The sequence below is a fragment of the Magnolia sinica genome, chromosome 12, assembly GCF_029962835.1.
Source record: "Magnolia sinica isolate HGM2019 chromosome 12, MsV1, whole genome shotgun sequence".
NCBI lineage: Eukaryota > Viridiplantae > Streptophyta > Magnoliopsida > Magnoliales > Magnoliaceae > Magnolia > Magnolia sinica.
Window position 1 is genome coordinate 63,093,860 of NC_080584.1, and position 12,394 is coordinate 63,106,253.

Genomic DNA, 12,394 nt, shown 5'->3' on the forward strand with positions numbered 1-12,394 from the left:
ATAAGCTGAAAAACAGATGGACCGTGTGGATATATGATGTATACTTCAAGGTGGGCCCTGTGGTCATAGTCACACCCACATCTAGAGCTATCAACGAGCGGGAGCCGGGGCTAGTCGTCATAGTCCAATCAAAATTAAGATATTGCGGGTCCACACATTGATAGCCTTACCGACGTGTTTCGGAGGTCAAAGCCAAGTAGCGGTCAACATTCGTACTCTGCTCTTTTGTAAATTGCACCAAAGCTGACATAAATAGGCATTAGTTGGGTCAATTGCCGTGTCCGTGTGAAATCCTCTACATCCATCATTTGCAAGGTATTATAGTAACACTTCCTATCTGAAATCAGGCTCATCTAATTCAATTGGGCCACACAACACGGAATAACACGATAGAACGTGTACCGTTAAAACTTTCTTGGGATCTATTAAATTCTTAAGTAAGCAGGTATTTGGTTTTTTCCTTCATTCATGGACTCACCTTATGAGTGAGTTGGATGTCACGTGAACATTACAAGCCATTGGATGATTTCAATAGTAGAAGTGTCTCTTCACTCGTTTGCCTATGGTTTGGTACACTGGGCCTGTTTGGCCGGGCAGATTGGATGTGATTGGAAGGGATTGGAAGATAGATCCCGGGATTGGCCAGGCATGCCAAACAGACAGTGGGATTCTGATCCCAGCATATAGCAATCCCATGGATCTTAAGACAATCCACTGACATCACCATCATTACCTTTAAATCCCATCCAATCCACCCTAATCCCTTCAAAATTGGGTGGGACTTGTTTGGCTCAATGGATTGAAAGGGATTGGAAGGTTTAATCCTGGGATTGGTTGGGCTGGTTGGGCGTGCCAAACAGACCGATATAGCAATCCCATGGATTTTGCACCAATCCGCAACTATCATTACCTTGAAATCAGTGCAATCCACTCTAATAACATCCAATCCCATAGATTTTGCACCAATCCACTAACGTGACGCAGCTATCATTACCTTAAAATCCGTGCAATCCACTCTAATACCATCCAATCCCATGTATTTTGCACCAATCCACTGACGCAGCTATCATTACCTTAAAATTCGTGCAATCCACTCTAATAACATCCAATCCCATCCAATCTGCCCGGCCAAACAGGCCCTTAAATTCTAAAACCGGCATGATTTACGGATGGCCATACCGGCTAAAATGGACGGATTGAATGCCAGGTGTTGCTGTAACACAAGAAGTGAATTGGGTACGACCGGAGCGTGCAACTACATATGCGTGGGGCCCACCGTGATGTATCTGTTTATCCACGCTGTCCATCTCCCTTCTCAGACCATGTCAAGGTATGGGCCACAAACGAGGCAGATCGACCATACGAAAGATGACTCTTGCATTTAATGCAACTTTGGTTTAAGGCTCTGTACATTTAATGCAACCAAACTTACTAATTGGTGTGGTCCAGTAGAGGGTTGGATCTGCTTATTTTTGGTCCCACACCTTAGCATGATGTGAAAACAAGGGGATGGATGGCGTGGATAAATAGATACATCATGGTGGGCCCACACATATCTGGTCGGACGGTTAAAGGTATGACCAGAGGTGTATCCTTATAAATAGGTTGGATGGAAAATAAACATCATGCTGTGTAACGTTCTGGATTTCGTAACTTGAGTTTAGTACTTGTTTTTCAAAATTTTGAGCGTTAATTTTCAATGATAAGTCATGTTTCACGGTAAATTTTTATTTCTTTTATAAGTGAGCATTGCATCAAAAGGAAACAAATCATACATAAAGGAAATGTTTAAATATAAATATCAAATGTACAAATGGTTGGCCGAAGGGCTTATAGAAACCAATGGCTCAAATATAAAAAATGTAATAACATAATAATGAAAAATAATAAGAAATCTAAAATCAATAGTCGTAAGATCATTCAGCTCTTCATGCTCAATATTCAATGTCAATATATACGTCATCTACACAACCTGCACCAACTGAATATATTTTGATAGCGTCATTGGATATCCTAGTGAGGTATACCCTCAAAGATTGCCAAGCTTCATAATAAGTAATAATATAATTCAAATAAACTCAGAAGAATACAATATCCAACATAAACTTCACTTTTTATAATACAATAATGAACAATTTATATTTCATAAGTGAAATATAGAAGAATACTACCTGCAATTCAGAAATAAGATACAACTCACATTTTCAAGCAACAATTTAAGAAAACATAATATCTAAATTGCAATTCACCACTCACAAGTATAACACCAACCAATACATCCAAACCACAATTCAAGCTATCACATAAGGAGATACACTCCACTCTTCACCAATATAACCCAAATCACCACAATATTCAATCGCCAATTTAATCTATTCAATCGCCAATTTAATCTTGATTAATGCATGAATATATAAATGCAATCAACCTGGGGATACACATCCAGCTGAACAAATGAATGAACCATTCAGACAATTGATCCAACCATGTAAGAGAATAAGTCTTTCGGATAGTCAACCTATTCAAAATGTAAAAAAGAGTCGTTTGAACAGTCAACTAGGTACTCGATAATGCTTATGTACCATATATGTATGATTAACTCAGCTGTTATTAGTTCATTTTACAAATAGCACATCAGAGACGCTCAAAGGTCATTATAGGGATGCGTGCAACCCAACATAGGCTGACAGCTCAGGCATAGTATCTCATACCATCATCCCTGGCTCACGATATTTAAACAAGTAAGATTCTAACACACACAAATGATTATAAACAGTGTTGGTAAAATAAATTATTCAAGGTATTCCATTACAAAAAAAACCTCTACAACTAGTAGTCACTGATGATTCAACATGTAGACATTATCATCATAAGTCCAGATATAGTTCCAACAAAGAGTCCTCTCAACAAGCCACATTGGTACCAAGTCCTTCAAGGACATAATAAAATAATACAATCCATAAGCTATCTTGGCACAAATAATCCATGAGATGGTAAGTTTATGACCAAATATTATTTAATTCATTCACAACTAACCACTAATTCGAGGAACCTATAGTGTATATATCCATCAACATATATTCCAACTACAACTCCTTAACAGAACCAAATGTCAAACTAAACCACAATCAATTCAATATACATTATCTAGTAAATACACATGTAAGTACTCATCGAAACTATACTAGAGTAAATAATTCCACAATTAAATAAATCATAACTCTTTATAATTAATCTAGAATGTTAATATCTACAAATCAAGAAACATACTCATATAGTTCATAATTATAAGATAATGTGCATATATAAATGCGAATCATCTTAAAACGAAGATTAATAATTCATATCTCAACTAATTATTCGATAATACACATAAACTAGTCATAAATAATATTAGTCAAATAAATTAAAAGAAAACTAAATTAATTATTATAACGAAGGAAAGCTTGAACGGTGAATCCTGACTTTATGGTGTGGATTCTCTTTAAATATGGTTTAGAGTGCATGCGCTAGCTTGAGATCAAGTCCAAACCCTCAAAAGTTGAAATTGAATTGACACAACTCGGTTCCAACTCAATCCACACAAGGTGAACCTTGATGAAGCGATTGGGAAAACAAAATCTCCCACCTAACAAATAGAAACGAATTCAATTAACTTCCATTAAAATATATTTCAAAATTAAAACCATATAACTCAACTCACGTTGTATTCTTCACGACCCAGCTAAATCAATATACATGGACTCAATTCTAAATCGAGATCTACTATACTTGTAATCACATGATCACCTGAATCAATATAACCGATACTTACTCTGCTGGACTAGAATCCCCCAACATTTGACCAAGTTCGATTTGGACTTGATGGAATAACTAGTTCAACCTAACAATGATCCCCACTTCTTTTTGATCCCTCCCATCTTCATTCTCCTTTTCTCATCTTCTTTCCTTCTCTTTCTAGTAACAAGGGCTGAAAACCATTCAACACAACTCCACTCCAACTGAGTTGACTCAACAATGCCACAAAGTGGACTAGACAACACCCTACACTGATCTCTCCATTTTATTTTTTTTTACCTTCTGTAATGGTAACTGGGCCGAGTCAGACCTGAAGGACACTCTAGTTGCTGTACCAAAATGACCAGACTTGACTGAAATTGAATTCCCTAGAACTGAGTTAACTCGGCTTGACTCGGCAACAACTCGACCCTGAACATGAACTCGATCTCTACTTTCCTTTTCTTTTTTTTTCTCCTTTTCTACAAACTGACAATCACATCCAACACCTAGATCTGAACCAAGCCTAGCCCAAACTTGGTCTCGACTCAGCCTAATATTATTTGTCGAGTTAACTCGGTAGTACCACGTTGATAACCCGATACCTCCTTGATTTGCTAATCTTCCAAAAGAAACATCCATTACTCTTCTCACCCCATGGACTAGATTCAGTCCAACTCAGATTGTACTCACCACAAAACTCAGCAACACAAGGTGAGAGAACTCATTTGCAACTGGATTGAGTCAAACTGAGTGAACCCATCTCACTTTCTCCCACTTTCCCCTATCAATAGTCGGACATTGATGGAATTTCAGTGCTTAGAAAATAATCGATTGACCTACCTGATGGATGAACCCGATTTGGGATTGGTGGCTAGTCACGATCGCCGCGAAATTTGCATTTTCCGACAAGGAAGAGATTGACCGATAATGGCAGATTGGCACCGGAGCCTCCTTTCTTCGATCTGCTACTTGTGGATGACCAGTATTGACACTAGGAAGCTTTATAACACATCGGATCGAAGCTTAGATCATGTTTCCCTGGTGGGTTTGAAGAAAGTTTGAGATGACGTGTCGTCCCATGCTGACGAAGAAGACAGTAATATCGGCCATGTTTCCCCGGTTATTTTTTTTTTGAATTTCTCTTGCGCACTCTTCTTGTGCTAGGCATGGTGAAATACACACGTGTGAAAAATCATGTGGAAATGTATGGGTTTTGGTCAAAATCCAATGTTCTACGAGATAGACAGTTTGGATTTCCCAGATAGACACCAATGGTGGCACCATTCAAACAAACGACAGCTATCCATTTCAAATGGATGCTGGTGGAAACAATGAAAGAAAGAAGAATGGTTTCTTCGTCGGTAAGTTTGGGTCAAAGCCCGGTTCAACCATACTTCGGCCAACAAGGTATCCAGTCTCCAAGAGCTCCAGGAGCTACTAAAAAACATGCTATCATGTTGGTGTTGTCGTTGACCATCTTGAGGCTAAACAAACCACGGTCGAGTCCAGGAGGGCCTTTATACACACCATCTCTCAAGAGCTCGTGACTGAGAATGTTGGATTGAAAACTTCCTAGGTTGAACTGGATAACCTGGAAGTCAGGATCACAGCTCTAGAGGCGAAGTTAATTGCATTGAAGTAGGAGTTCACAGGAAAGCATATAGACTATGTTCAACATAAAAAGGTCATCCATCTGGCCACTGTTATACACTCTCAAATAGTAGATATCGGTCGACTTTCTCGGTTGGTGGCTAAGGACGCTGCATTGCAAGCTGCAAAGAGTCAATTGGGGGTGGTTAAAGAATCACTACATCGCTTTATCTAAATGGAGTTGTAACTTGTAATCGTCTCTCTTTATATAAAAATAGTCGTTGACCTAATTTTGCACCTTATTGCCCCTTTAATTTTCATTCTTCTTATTTATAAATGCTTGCTGACTTGCTCCTAAAAGGTCGGTGAGGCATGGGTTACTTTCGAACTTTGTGCCTTAACTGTCTCACATTCCCAACCGTTCGGAACATATATCGGTTTTCTAGTCATGATCACTTTAGATCGTGGGTGCCTATACTTCCTATTTAAATAGCATTTGGCACTCTCTTGAACTCACATCCTCTTCCTTTTACGTTCCTCGCTCTATGTCCATGGCTTCCAGCTCTCCCTCCCTTATTGCAAGTGTTAAACGTTATTCGAAGGATATCTTCAAATGGGGTTTAAGGAATACTCCCATTCCTCCATATTATTTGATGCCAATGATTTTGCGATCATACTTCATCCATGGCCGAATCAAATGCAACAGTTGGGAAACTTTTCAAGATGTTAAAGCATCAGTACATTATGGGAGATCGATTCTACGAGTTGACCTTTGCTAAATGAACTCAGAATACCTTCGACAGTAGGCATCGGCCAAGGAGGAATCTACAAGAATGAGTGGAAAACATGAACTATCCTGGTACAGACAATTACATTGCATTCAGATGCATCAATTCAATCGTACTATGCTGAGGATGGTGCAGTCCTATTGGGTTGGATTAATGGAGGAATTGAAGAAACGAGAATACACCTTCTTTGCCAAGGAGATGGATGATTTAGAGGATCTTATATTCATGGATGAACAGATCACCCTATATAAGGTGCGGTCGAAGGTAAGCTTCAGCGCCAAGAGGGCAGTTGAGGACGTGGTTTCTTCAAGCGCCCTTCATGTTGATTAGTTGCTCCATCTCCTGCCACTCACTATAAAAAAATAAAAAAATAATTAAAAAAAGGGGGCTAGTGTAACGCCTCGGATTTCAGGGGCCGAATAGATACTCGACTCCTGATATCACAGGTGACAATTGATGGTGCTGTGTGGGTCACCGCATGATGTATGCATTTCATCCATGCCATCCATCCACTTTTCTACATCATGTTAGGGCATGAGACTGAAAAAAGGAAGATACAAATCTTATGTGGATTACATAAGATGAAACAATGATTATTGAACGCCCATTCATTTTTGGGCTCATGACTTGCAATGATATGGAAAAATCGACTTCTACACCCAATATTGCAAGATTATATCAATAAATGAACATGCAAAATCAAAGGAGGAACTGGCTCTGCTTTCAAAGTTGGTTGACTCAAGAGGACAATCAAGTGACAGGAGTGTGATTTTTGACGACCTTTCCAAGCTCATGTCACTCCTAAACTTGACTGTAGATTCTCATTCATTCACATGTTTCTATGGGTTTGTGTTTTTCATTTGCCGTGAAAATGGGCAAAAGAACATCGGTGTAAGAAGAGCTGTAGCTGTGTGGAGATTAGTTTTGACAGGAATGTTTCGACTTGTTAACCAATGGTGTGAATTTGTCGAGAAACATCATCGGCATAATATTTCTGAGGACACTTGGCAACAGCTTCTACCATTTAACAGATAAATACATGAGGATCTTGAAGGATATGACCCTAAAGGTGCTTGGCCTCTTCTCATTGATGAATTTGTTGAGCATATGTACAGAATAACTCAATCCAACAGTTGCAGCACACGGAACATTTCTGGTGATTGTGGTGAAATGGAAATATAACCATGCATGCCTGGTTCATATGCTGGACTGAGAGTGCTTCCAGGTATCAAGAGGAAATCTCTTGCCACTGTCGATGGAAATGAAGCACTGAACTCTTCGAACTCGATGAAATCAGAGCATTTCTCAAAATGCCAGCGTAGCAGGCCGATTCCTATTTTTGATAAACAGGCCTCCCAGGAGACTAACTCATCAGATGATCATGTGGAAGTGAACAAACACAGTCAGCTAGGTCGCTCAAACAGTTTGTCGACAAATATGAAAGATGGGTGAGTGAACAATTCTTGCCTAAAAAGGTTGGAGTTTTGTGGAAAGTTCAGCAGCATCAGATAAAATCAAATCAAACTAAATTCATCAGGGAATGGGTTTTATAGAATTCAACTTATAAGCACGGTACAAGTGGATGAGATCTGGAAATCATTCAAATCAACAATAATAAATCACTCAAATGCAGTGAAACTGAGCCACAATACAACAATAAATCATTCAAATGCAGTGAAAATTTAAAACCCGACTTAAATCCACACTACATTTTCTTAAACTTGGAAATCACATAATAAAATTTGTTATTTCTATGATCTTTTTAAAATTTTCCCATCAAAACAAATAAAAGATTCACATATTCTACCCCGAAAAAAGATTGAAAAATCAAAATATTCCATCAAAGAAGATCTAAAGCAAAATTCCAAGCGGAAATAGAGAAAAAGTACCCTAATTCCAGTGTGTAAATAAGATATTTCCGAACACAATCCTCTAAACCTGCGCTTTCTCAAACCAGTACCATACATTATCTTTCTAGAAAGAGGAATTCCATTAAGATTTCCCAAACTCCAGTAAAATCCATCGAAATCTCGCTATTTGAATCCTCTCAAAACTGAAAAAAAGGAAGCACGTGCATATTCGCATATAAGTTCTCAAATCAAAAGAAACTCCTTAAAAAAGAGCAAACCAAAATAAACATTCCACAAAACCCAAATCAAAGAGTAAAAACCTAGATTCGAGAGCTGAAACCTGCAAATTAGATCTCAAAAGTAAAAGAATCTCCACAAGAGTTGAAACCTCTCGGAAACCATACCTAAAAGTGGAATTTTGTCAGAAAATGCTCCAAACGGGATCAGATCTGCATTTAAAGATAGGGATAGGGTTTCGGCTCCCTCCCTTCTTTGGATCACAAAACACACATAGAGAAAGAGAGAGAGAGAGAGAGAGAGAGAGAGAGAGAGAGAGAGAGAGGTTAGGGGGCGGAGAGAGAGTGAAATGGAGTTTTTGGGCATGGCTCTGTTTTGAGCGCGCGCCCAAATATGGTGCTCCTCTAACAGACGGACGTGGATGGTCCAATTAGGGACTCCATGGGGCCCACCATGATGTATTTAGTTAATCCATTCCGATCCATAATTTTAATAAATTATTTTACTTTAAAAAACTAAATTTTAGATATATTGAAGGCCCAAGTGGACCACACCATAAGAAGCAACTGTAATTTAATATCAATGTTTCCTACTATGTGGTCCACTTGAGCCTTCGATCTAGCTGATTTTTTTATTTTAACCCCTAAAGTAATATTTAGAAATATATAGATGGCTTAGATAGAATATATAGTTTTTTTTAGGCCTCATAGAGCCCCTTACAACACTATTAATTATTAATGATGTATCAACTTTTTAGCTACGGATTAAAACCGTAGCAACTATAGCTAAGGTTTATATCCATAGCAAAAAAGTAACGTGGTCTGAATCCTTTGTCCCTTTTTTTGGTAGTGTACGTTTTGCAAAAGTTAGTTCTATGGTTCATTTTACTTGGCATGCGAGCATTTGAAGCATTAAAATGGATCATGCAACATATACTGAAATGAATGTACCTTAAACTCAACATATGACTAACAAGAAGATATATATATATATGTCTAGTGTATAGGACTATATCCCTGCAAAATACATACAATTCTAAAATATAAAATCTCTTGACCCTAAAGTCTCATCGTTGGCCCTAAGAAAGCCTATAATGGCCTGCCCAGCAGCTGAAAATATGATAGCTCCTCCTTTAAGTCTATGGACGTCTCCTCCAGCGCGTCGGACTCCGTGGTACCTACATCTGTGATAGAGTCTGGTTGGTGTTTTAAAACAGTCCCAGAGTGGGAGTGAGTGATCAACTCAGTGGTCCCATTAACATCAAGTTATACATGTTATCAATTCCACAAACACAGTTAATGATAAAGAAATTTAAACATTCAAATCCTAGATACTCTTATTAATGCATGCGCATGTTGTTATGAGATGATGCATGTCCTCGCAATCCAACGCTCCCTCAAAGCAACTCTAATGCCTCATTTGCAAATCCCAACACTCCCTTATCACGCGACCACAACTCCAAATTCGTCACAGCCTAAACTAATGCGATGCGATGAATATTTGTGTTAGCCAAGCGATTTAATTAAGTTTGTTCATCCAACAAAATTGGGATAGCTGGAATACTTCCATTTAGTCATTAGTATCATTTGTATCACTAGGCACGAGGTGACCGTAACGGATCCATGCCTGTGTCCCTTGATCTGTATTCGTGTTTATCACCTAAGCGACAACTCCCCAATCAATATGAAGGTAACACTGGCCCGACTGATCAGTAAGGACCCAGATAACACAGCCCGGACGCACAAGGTTATGCAGCCCATCGACGGGTGGAGGGTGCCCACAAACATATAAGAGTCATCACCCAAACACAAATGTGGAGTGGTTGTGGCATCATTACTGTTTGATGTACTAGGCTCATAGCTTTCTTGGTTACTCATTAGTCACTATGGGGAGGCTCATCACCCTAGCATAGGCTGACAGCACGAACACGGTGTCTCATACCACCACGTCCGGTTCATGAGACTAGAGGATTGTAAAGCTAATGGTTATTAGTAGACTTTTCAAATAGTATGTGGTATTCTATATTCAGACAATCGCGATCAGACATGGTGAACATACGTGGTTAGTTGATTGTTAGACGAATTTGGTTGACTCGGGCGAACATCGGTGAAATCAGCATTGGGTACAAGCATCCCGCGTAGCATAGTTATTGTCGGTCATCCATGTTCGGCTCGGATCAATCGAATGAATCTCAGGTGGCCAACCAAACCAGGGCACCCCTGTGTTCTGCATTTTGCCAACTAACACGACTACTCAAGTAGTCCTAATCATTTGACAGAACTTGTTAACCCATAATAGTAATTTACAAGAATGAAACATGAGCAATAAATCTAGCAATTTACTCATTTGAGTATTTCATCGAACATGCAAGCCTCACCATATCGACAATAATAATTTATGAAAAGGAAATAAAAATATATATATACAAGTTAGCATGCATTCACACATTCATAAGTATAAATCATTAACTGAAGCATAAGACTCGATAAATGGCAATGTAGGGATAATGGTCTACACCTCTAAGAAGGAATCTTCGTTTTTAAGCTCCTAGGGTTAGAGATTTGGGAAAAATCATTAATTCATAAATCAAAATCAAGAAAAACACCATTAATGACTTTAAATCTAGTTAATTGAAAGGTAATATATAATTTTTACCTCCGATTCTTGGCATGGGTGGATTTAGTGGAGGTTTGGTAGTAGCCAAATGTTTGGTTGAAGAAATATCAACCCTACAAGCATCAAGATTTTTCTCACACACACACACACACATACTCTTCCTTCTCATTCTCTTCATTTTCTCTCCATCTCTCTCTTTCACTTTCTCTTCTCCTTCACCCAAGCTAGGGTATAAAATTCGTATGGGAGAAGGGGGTGCCCAAATAAAGGTCATATATAGTTCCAAAAATTGTACAAATGACCTTAAGGGCTATATTTTTATTATACCAGCCCTATGAGAGGGTGATTTTTTAACCTTTGGGGCCCATTATGGGGTGTAGGAGTTGATATTTACTGTAAGATAATTAGACTTAATGATAATATATGCAGGGATATGATTGGCCCGTCATTTAGATGTGACGATCGACAGGTATAATCAGAAATCTATTCAACGGTCATTGATGGTCTATTCGGGCCATGGCTATACGGATTTGTGTCGAGAAATATCTTTAGTCGGTACCCCGATTTTGGCTGCGATCTAATGGTCAGAAAGCCACAATTTCTTACAAGTGTGGGAGGTTCATTTCACTTAAGTTTCAAGTTTTAGCCTTGGGTACTTGCGCATTTTAAGCACTTAGCTTCTAGCCTAAGTCGCGTAGTTTTGAGTACTATCTTGATTTTCCATCAGCGATAGATGCCAATCCCACTAAAAGGAACATTTTTCTATAGCCTCGAGTTTAGTGGCCTAGTAATGAGCGGTCTAAATATTGTTCGAATAATCGAGATATTTTTTGAATGAATTGGATATGGATATTTCTTATGTGCAATGATTAGGGTCTTGATTAACTGTGTTCATAGTGCGTCTTATTCGAAATTAGCGAAAATGATGATTTGGCCATGATTACTTTTAGACTGTTGGTTCTTAGGTTAAATGAGTAACTGGGTTATTTGGTTTATTAATTAAGATCCAACTCATAGTTGTCTCGGATTTAGGTAGGTCTTTATTTAGTTATGGTTGTCTCGATTGGTCAGTAATAGGTTGGCTAGATTTGGGCCACATATGAACAAATCACGAGGCTAGACTTAAAGTTTAAGTTATCAGGCAGATTCGTTGGCTTCCTATGGTTGGTTGATCGAATTTATGTGGTTCTTTATTGGTATCTCTCACGTATAGGTTCACTTCTAATGTCAAAGGTCAGTAAGTAACAACGTAGGTTAGTCATATAAAATTTTTTAAAGGATTTTTTAAAATTCCAAAATAGTGAAAATCGAAGATGTTATAGCTATCTAGTCTTCATTATAGGAAAAGAATAAATTAGAAATGCAAGCCCTCTTCAAAGAGTTCGAGAGGATGAAGATTTAAGCTAATCAACCACTTTTGGACTTCCCATTTCTATTTTCCTTCTATTGTGATGCGGTCGATGACCTGTGGAGTAGTGAATAAATTTTGATGCCAATAAAATTTTCTTGTTTTGCTTAAGGCACCTATGTACT

The 12,394-nt window shown here is 38.4% G+C and overlaps 1 protein-coding gene across 1 annotated transcript in view; it reads left to right on the plus strand.

Annotated features, from left to right (window-relative positions):
* The first annotated feature begins 7,346 nt into the window (after positions 1–7,346).
* Positions 7,347–12,394, plus strand: part of LOC131220146 (receptor-like protein 9b) — a 33,875-nt gene continuing 28,827 nt past the window's right edge. The window contains exon 1 of the mRNA XM_058215116.1: positions 7,347–7,606. Coding sequence (XP_058071099.1) covers positions 7,347–7,606 — 260 coding nt within the window. The remainder of the gene's footprint in view (positions 7,607–12,394) is intronic.